This window comes from Chenopodium quinoa, unplaced genomic scaffold (assembly GCF_001683475.1).
Source record: "Chenopodium quinoa cultivar QQ74 unplaced genomic scaffold, ASM168347v1, whole genome shotgun sequence".
NCBI classification, from domain to species: Eukaryota; Viridiplantae; Streptophyta; class Magnoliopsida; order Caryophyllales; family Amaranthaceae; genus Chenopodium; species Chenopodium quinoa.
The window spans coordinates 522688-532173 of NW_018744589.1; the positions used below are offsets into that span (position 1 = coordinate 522688).

Here is a 9486-nt window from a genome sequence, read left to right on the forward strand (position 1 = left end):
ATGTTTATATGATGCTTCCTATTCTTTCTTTCTATCATGTTAGCATCATATTAGGGATAAAACTTTGATCTTTATTGTTTAGTAATATTCTAGGATTTATTATTTATCTTGTTAGTATCATGCCTAGGATCTTGCTTTTATTTTTATGCTTTATTAAGATTATGATAACTGTTATTGTTGCTTGATATTATTTTTGTTATTGCTTGATCGCTCCTTTCATGCATGCTTAAAGGGAATTTGTACTTGTAGTCATGCTTAATAAGATAATTAATAATCTTGTTTATGTTAATATGATTATAATTCAAGTGATTGCCAATAATAGATTTGTTTGTGCATTAATATTCAACCAACATAGATAAACAGGTTTAGGGTTAACCTATTGATTGTATGTTAGTTTAAAAGCGCACATGAATATATAAGAAGAATAAAGTAGAGGCCTATTTTTAGGGCAAGTTCAATCTCTTTTAGGTTGGATTTGTACCTTCATCCCGAAATATTCAGTCATGGTTCCAGAATACTATGGAGTTAGCGATCTCATGGATCATGAAGGGATGTAACCTTCACCCTATGAACGGTTTACAAGTTCCTAAAACTTGTTGGCGACTTTTTACTCTAATTTTCTTCCCTTTGGACGCCACCATTCTTAAGTGTATGATCACAGTGGGGCTCAAGTGTGGGATGTTTGAAATATTCCCACACCTATCAACCAGCGTTGGGTCAGGTTATGAGTCATCTTGGGTCGGGTCATTCAGGTTACGGGCCAAGAAATGTTCAACCCTTGCCCAAAGTTTTGGGTTTGACGTGCTTTAAACATTTTTTTATATATAATTTTTTTTTTGCTAGTTTTTTAATGTATTTAATAGAACAATGTCATCAGTATTATTATTCCTAGATAGCAAATCGTCACAAAAGAACATCAATTGCTAACTAATTTTATATCAATATTTTAAAATTTGACATATATATATTAAAATTTAATAAACAACCCGTGCGTCGCACGGGGCACAAAACCAGTATAATTAATATATAAAGCTAAACTTTTTTTTCAAATCATGATACAGCGACACTTGGCATTCTAATTTTCGTCAAGTGTCGTGCCACGTAGACAACAATTAAATAATCGTATGACACATAAGATTTATTTGGGTACATTTTTTATAAATAAAAATGTTGTATTTTTTTATTAGGATAAAAACTTAGAGAGATTTTGTAGGATAAAAAAATCTAAGTTAATTTTATTTCAATAAAATTTGGATAGATTTATAGGATAAAATTGTTGGTTTAGAGTTTTATTTCCAATAAAATACCATTATTTCATAGGTACAAAAATGAATTATAAGTTTAGCCAAACCACGAGACAGCAACTGTCATTTCAACTTTTCACCAAATGTGCGCTACATAGACAACAATTAAATAATTTATCATATATAAATTTATTTTTATGTCACAATTTTTTAGGAGCGAATGAAGTAGTTCAAAACGTAAAGCATTCTTTTGTAATTTATTCTAATCAATTGAAATAAAATATTCACAATCAAATATGATTTTATTACTGTTTGTAGACCTGTTAATCGAGTCGGGTCACGGGTCATTTCGACTAAGTCAATGCTCGACCAAATTAAAGTTTCGGATTTGGGTTAACCTAATAGGCTATAAAAAAATTATTTTGACTAATTTTTAGAAATTTCTAATATTTCAAGTTTACTTTGCTATTTTTTTTAAACCAAATATTTTTCACAATTTAATTATTAGTTGTCATTACATGCCTACTTAATAATTTAAATAAAAAATTATCTTAAATTCAATAAACTAGTCGGGCATCACACAGGGCACCAAACTAGTCACTAATATATAAAGTCGGTCTCGCAGCCAAGCCACTGCACAAAACAGCGACTTAGCATTCCAATTTTCACCAAGTGTCGACCCACGTAGTAGATAAATAGGTATTAATGTGACACATATGATGATAAAAAGGTATTAATGTGACACATATGAAAAATACACATTAACAGAAAAAATCTTTAACAAATATATAATTTCCCTAAAAATAGTTCTTTCTCTCCGAAATTCAATTTTTCTAATAATTTTAGTTCTCTCTCTCTATAAAATATTTTCAATTAAAAAAATTTAAAATTTCATTTTCAAAATAATATAGGTTAGAAGCTAGAATATAAGTTATAATGTGAAGAACATATAATTTATACCCGAAGAACACACCGATCAAACTTAAAGAACATACGATAATAAAATAAAATTTAAAAAAAAAAAGAAATTTTGTATAGAACTACCCTAAAGATAGGGTCATTTATGAACAACTACCGATTTTTTTTATTATTTGTTTAGAACTACCCACAAGTTTGAAAACATTTGAGTAGCACTACCCATTAACATTTTCCGTCCAATTAATACGTTATCGGAGCCCACTTTTTCACTTTTTCCACCCAATTAACTCTCCCATATTGTATAAAGGTTTTAATTTACCTTAATTAACCTAATTAGGGTTTTAATTAGAATTCATTTTAGGGTTCATGAGTTTAGTATTATTTGGGGATTTTGAATTCTAAGGTTTGGGAGTTTAATTGAATTGGGGTTTTGCTTATTTTAGCATTAACTGGCCATTGTAATTGATAAAAGTGAAAAATATAGCCAAAATAATGTTTTAATTGGACGGAAAACGTTAGTAGGTAGTGCTACCCAAACGTTTTTAAACTTATGGATAGTTCTAAACAAACAAAAAAAAAATTAGGTAGTTGTTCACAAATGACCCTATCTTTAGAGTAGTTTTACACAAAATTTCCTTAAAAAAATAGTGCGAAACTCATTACCTCAAAGAACACACAAGTCAAATTCAAAGAACAAACTTTATATTATTCAAACCCAAAAAACATGTTTAATCAACATATGTTAAAGAATATAAGTATAAAAGAACGTATTATCAAACATATATACGATATGTTCTTTATCAAACAAGCGTATGTTCTTTCGGGTGCACCATGCAGGTGTACTATCCTATTTTCAGAGAATTAGTAAAAAAAAAAAATACAATTTAAAGCCAACAAGAATAAATTCAAGTCAATACATTCACGAACAAAATTACAAAAAGTACACTACTATTTAATTAAATAAGCGATATGACACCGTACGTCTAAATATCCTACATTACCTAAAGGGATTGTATGTGATTCAAGCAAAAAAAAGTTTATATTGAAACTTTATCAACAATCTGAGCATCGCCCGGGCACAAAACTAGTTAGACAATAAGATAGAAGTTCTTTACTAATTTACTCTTGGAACAAATAAACGCAATTATACATTAAAAAAAATGATAATCAGTATGTACAAGAGTAACAAGACATAGCTATACACCAACTTAATTATGGATCTCTGAAATACAAAACAGACGATCAACTTGAGGTCGTAGGTTTCTCATGGTATGTAACATTAGTCTCTCTGTCTTCCTTAACCTTGCTTGCATTCTCTAACCTCGAGTTCGGTCCCCCAGATCTCTCACTCAACCAACCTATGATGTCGTTAAAGACGGTGTTGATGTTTTCAGGGAATTCACCATAGGTTAAAGCATGCCACATTCCCGGATACAGCTTGAAGGTTTTGTCGAAGCTCATGGCCGACTCGTGTAGAATCTTGCTTATTTCTGGGTCCGTCACTTTGTCATCTCCTCCATGAAGAACTATGAAGGGTAATGTTACCTTTGTTTGAATACAATGGGGTTAATCACAGGTCTATTTCAATGCCAAATTTATTTCAAATTCCAAGTATCAATTTTTTATAATACTTTCTCCGTTTCTATTTAGTTAACGCGTTTGATTTAGACATATATATTAAGGAGAGGAGAGAGTGAAAGAGAATGAAAAAGCAAGTGAGATACCTTGTAAATGCAAGGTAAAAAAGTTACTCCAAAAGAAAACGTGTCAACTAAAAAAAAAATTCTAAAAAGGAATTATGTGTCAACTAAAAAGAAAGAGATGTAATATTTATTTGTAAATAATAAAAAATTTAGAGATGTACACTAACAAACAAAAAGTGATATTACTATATTAAATAAAAAAAAATAAAATAAGTTTGAAAGATTATTTTTTGCCACTAAAACATTTGAAAAATACAATTTTATGACAAAATAATGTTTATCTAATGATATTTTCGTAAATAAATCAACATGTATCATTTTACTGAGATTTTAATTACTTTATTTTTATAAAAAATGTCATTTGATAAACGATTATTATTTATCATGATGGTAGAGTGGGGCTTCCACTAATAGATAATACTCGTAATAGAGTAATTTGGGGAAGAAACACCGTTGCTACCAAAAATTATTACGGAGTTAAAACTATCTTGTCAAAAAAATGTTAAAAATAAATAAAGGGAATACAATTATGTGTGTATACCTCGTTTAATCGTTTCTCGAGATCCATGGAAACAGAAAAGAGCTGTTCAGCTGTTCTCAAGCGTGGCCTTCCAGTGTACCAATATGGATTTGACCTCACCTATTAATTTACATTGATAGTGTTAATTATAGCATGCATTTTGTGGTAAATTTGAAGTAGCTTAGTTTTATTGTACGGAGTAAAATGCTTTCATATTATATTTTCTAAATAACATTAAAAATACTTTGTACAATTGGAGTTAAAGGTGTGTCCTAACTCCTAAATGCATATTATTGTATGAGGTAACACTTACATCATCAATGACACGTTAAGATTATTCTAGATACGACTTTGTATAATTGTGTTTATATGAATTTAACACATTCATACCTAATTTTTTTAACTGAAGATAGCTAGTACTTTTTTTCCTTTTATGTGTGGCTATATCAATGAGAAAGTCCTAATACATCACCGTAAGACACAAACAAAAATGTATAACAATCTTTGTACTATCAAAAGTCCTATTAGTACTATTGAGATGATTTTTTTCAATACTACTTAGACTGTCTTTTATACTACTGAAATAATATATAGTATTGCTAAGAATGTTTACTACTTACTAGTAATATATTGTCTCTCAGTAGTACTTTTAAAATATCAATATTTACAAAATTGTCATTTTTATGTATATGCTTGTGCCTAAATGTGAGGTCCTAAAAAGCGCTCATTGGCAATAGAGCTCTCCAATCCATGTGTTGGAGGTTTGATTCCTCACAACCTCACATTCCTATGATAGGGTGGGGAGGCTACTCCGTCAATTAAAATTAAATAAAATAAATAAATAAATAAATAAACATTGGCAATAGATCAGAGATGCCAAGGACTCAAAACAATTCCATATAATCTAGTTACTTAGAATGATCTAATTTACAATTTAATCTGTATGGACACAATGGTCATGTTTGGTAATTGGCTTTTTAATGGCTTTTTGGTTAGTTTTTGGCTTTTGGCTTTTTTACGTGGTCAAACAGCCCAAAAATGTGTTTGGTAATTGGCTTTTTAGTCAGCGAAAAAGTTGGCTTTTAAGCCACAATGAAAAAACTGCTTTAAGTAGCTTTTTTGTTGGCTTTTGACTTGTTGGCCACAAATTATCTAATAAACAGCCAACAACCAACAATTAATTTACCAAACACTTTTATAAACAGCCAATTTCAAAAGCTATTATAAACAGTCAAACATTCCAACTGGTCAAACAAGCCAAATAAACCCGCCAACCGCCAACAACCATTTGTCAAACAAGGCCAATAACTTAGAATGACTCCAATTCAAAATGACCGAGTAGAATCTGTTGGGTTCCAATGGAAGACCCAGTACTCACACATCTAGAGTAATTGCCTAATTGGTAATTAATGAACAAAGCAATAAAAATACCTCTTTTTTTCTCTCAGGATCTCTAACTGCAGCTTCAATGACATCATTGCCAGGAATAAGTTTCCAAGTGGGCACAATGTATGAAAGTTTTGTCAAACAGCTGATCACAAATGGACTTGGTTTTATATGGTCAGCAATCTGGCAAGTAGTAACAAATATATTAATAAGTAATTTCCCTTGAAAAAGAATAATTATAAATAAATACAAGTAATTGATTCAAGGTGGTGTATCAAAATTATGATACGTAATTCTTTTTTTTTTCTTTTTTTTTTTGTGGGACCAAGTGATTTTACCTAATTTAATTTGTGACATAAATTTAGGTGAAAACATCAAAATCATGCATGTCTTTCTAGCAAAAAATAAATAAATAATTCACGCACCAAACTCAAATGTAGTAAGGAAATAATCATATTTGAATTTAAAACTTAATTTTCTTACACAAATTTAATATATATTCTATAAAATATTATAAAATTTAATGTATAAAACTAAATATACAATTATTTAGGTTCTGTTTAATTCACCTTATTCTTATAAATAATTATTTTATTAACATTAGATCAGATAAACTTAAATAAAAATAAATCCATAATACAATAATACATCATATAATAATCCATAATTAAACCAGAAATTTTCAAATTAAATCAAATCAAAACTTTTAAATTTCAAGTCAAAGCAAAACTTTAAAATTTCAAATCGAAGCCACTAATTAATTAAATCAAAGATAAAATAGAAAAAACAAAACCCTCATGTTTAAAATCTTAATGAGTAAAAGTGGACCATCATTTTCATAAATTAATATAAAGTGGACGGAAAGGCAATTTTTAAGAGAATAGCATGTGGAACACTAATCACAAGAAGAACAAAGCGTGTGAAAGAGAGAAACATCACGTACTTTAAAATTTAACTAATTAACTAATTATTGTGATTAGAAAAATTAGGACAGAGATTAGGAAAATTAGGAAAGTGATTAAGAAATTAGGAATAACATACCTTACACATGGGTGCGACTAAAATGGCGCCATCCCAAAAGTCTGGCATTTTTCTGTGCAAACACAACACAACTGCTCCTCCCATTGATTCGCCCATCAAAAACCTTATTTTACTTTTATTCTCTTTTCTTTCTGCACCATCACAAAACACCAATTTTTTCAATACTCCAAAATAAATTTAATCCACACATTTGATAATGTAAAATTTCAACCAATATTTTTCAAAAAATATACATTAGGTTTATTCTAACAAGTACCTTCACTATCTATAATATGTATAATTATAAGCACCAATGAAGATCACGTGATATATGTTAATAATATAAAAGTCAAATTAAAGCATTTATTTGTAGTAGATGATGTAATAAGAATTATTATGTTTTCTTAATTTTAATTATTTTTATTTCGTATTTTTCCTCCTTCAAAATATATATTATTAAGAAAACATGACAACTAATGAAAATTAAGGTCAGATAATAAAAATTCTACTCCATATAACTCTTAAGAAAAATAATTCAGAGAAAATCAGCAAAAAAAAATTCACAAAGCTAAAATTAATTATTAATCGATAATTATAATTTAATTATAGTTGAAAAAAAGGTGAATAAAACAGAGTTATAAGGTAAGGTTAAACCAATATTTTTTTTTTAATAAAAAAAAGTCAAAAGCAGTAAACCAAATTTTTATTAAAAAAAATTAAATAAATGATATAGTTGACTTGGAAATAGATACGGTTTATAAGGACTTTTTAAACTCTTCACCAAAAAAAAAAATATGGACTTTTAAACTTCAAAGAAAACTCATCATATACTAATAATTAGCAGTGATTCCTTCCTATGTGCATGTATGTTTTAGTCAACACCGTGGAAACACTTCTAATATGCACTTGAATACTTGATGGCTAAACATTGAATAAAAGAATTAAAATAGAACTAATCTTAAGCAATTTGACTTTTATTTTAACGAATCTAGTCCTTTTTGTGACAGTTACAGCTAGTTGTCCTTGTCACTTTCTCCCAAACACAATTTTCTGAATAAATCATCGTGTTACTTAGTCTAATCTATATTAGTAATATGATCGCTCTATTTCTTTTTGGCGTTCTTATTTTAATAGTGTGTATTTATCAATGAACATTTTTATATAATTTCTCAAATTACGTATAAGTGAAATTATAGAAAAAAATCATTTGATATTTTATGACAACACAAATTAGAAAAATTAAATCTCCAATAGTGAACACATTGTTGTAACAATCTATATAGGAACATTTAAAAAAAAAAAAGAATATTTTAATGGGTTTAATGAAAAACCCTTAATTACAACTCTCTACTTAATTTCTAATGTGTAACAATGTAACATGCCATTTTGTCATAGTTTTTGCTAAATATTCTCCTATTTTCTTGATGCAAAAAAGCTAATTAAAGTTAATTAACAACTTACCACAAACTTTGGTGAAATGATCTGAGCAATCTTGAACAAGATTTTCAAAGCTTGGAACATAACCTTGAAGCCCTCCAGATTTTCCATGTCCAACAAAATCAATCCCATAAACACCGTAACCAGCCTTTACGAGACGCGTCGCCGGCCCTTAAAACACATCAACAAAACCCATTAGACCATACTCGTAATCAAACATCTTAAAAATTCATTATTAGCATTAACCAAAACAATATAATATTAATCACAAATTAAATGCACAAAGTTTAGAATTAATAATAATTAAAGAATAATAAAATACCTTGCATGGAAATACTACTTTCCATGGCATAACCATGGCATAAGAAAACAAGAGCTTTAGGATCCTCATTTTGTGGCAACCATCGACATGTATATAGCTTCAAACCGCTATTATTTACTATAAACTCCTGCAAAAAGATTTTAAAAAAATAACCATAAAAATCATAGGATTCTTAATTATAAACTTTACATTAGGTATAAAAATAATTAAATATATGCTAATGACCTCTTCAAATTTGACATTAGAACCCATAATAAAGTAGAAAGCAGAAGAATTGGGGTGGTGAAGATAGTATTAAAAGTACGAGATATATATAGAAAGAATTAAGAGGAAGAAGACGGATTTGAAATTAATTTAATTAAGAAAAATACAAGTTGTGATCTTTTTTTTTTTTTTTTTTTTTTTAATGAAATACAAGTTGTGATTAGGAATAATAAACAATTGTATTATTGTTGATAATAGAGATGCGAGAATGTAGGGATATTTTAAACTAGAACGAATTCAAGGGAAGAGAGGGATTGATTAGAAATTAATCTATCTTTAATTATCTTACGTATCTGATTTCTAATATGTCATCCTCATGCACTACATATGATTTAATTAATTATTTATTTATGATATGATCTTCTGTACAATAATTGATTGACTTTCCTTTTTGGTTCGGTCTAAAATCCGCGATTGTTATCATCCAAAATTGAATAACGAATTGTTCAACCGAAAATCTTGTGTGGAACTGATCGACAATAGTCCGGCTACGAGATAGCGATAGTTGTCGTTTTAACTTTTCGCCAAGTGTCGCGTCACGTAGGATAGATTTATATAGAATTCAATTTGTAAGATAAAAAAGTTAATTTAGAATTCTATTTTCTATCAAATTTGGATAGAATTTTAAGATAAAATTTTTAATTTAGAGTTTTATTTTCGATAAAGTACCAA

The 9486-nt window shown here is 28.5% G+C and overlaps 1 protein-coding gene across 1 annotated transcript; it reads right to left on the reverse strand.

The window, feature by feature from the left end:
* Positions 1–3093: 3093 nt before the first annotated feature.
* LOC110699525 (caffeoylshikimate esterase-like) lies at positions 3094–9142 on the reverse strand. The gene is made up of 7 exons (XM_021877018.1): positions 8776–9142; positions 8551–8677; positions 8253–8399; positions 6813–6943; positions 5817–5954; positions 4407–4505; positions 3094–3707 (listed from the first exon to the last, which is right to left on the reverse strand). The coding sequence occupies exons 1-7, from the start codon at positions 8800–8802 to the stop codon at positions 3405–3407; spliced, it is 972 nt and encodes a 323-aa protein (XP_021732710.1). The 5' UTR covers positions 8803–9142; the 3' UTR covers positions 3094–3404.
* Positions 9143–9486: the final 344 nt, after the last annotated feature.

Coding starts and splice junctions, on each gene's coding strand:
- LOC110699525 (XM_021877018.1), bottom strand. CDS start 8,802: ATGGGTTCTAATGTCAAATTTGAAGAG. Junction 8,678..8,775: donor CTAATGTCAAATTTGAAGAG/GTCATTAGCATA, acceptor ATCTTTTTGCAG/GAGTTTATAGTAAATAATAG. Junction 6,944..8,252: donor TCATTTCACCAAAGTTTGTG/GTAAGTTGTTAA, acceptor GTGATGGTGCAG/AAAGAAAAGAGAATAAAAGT.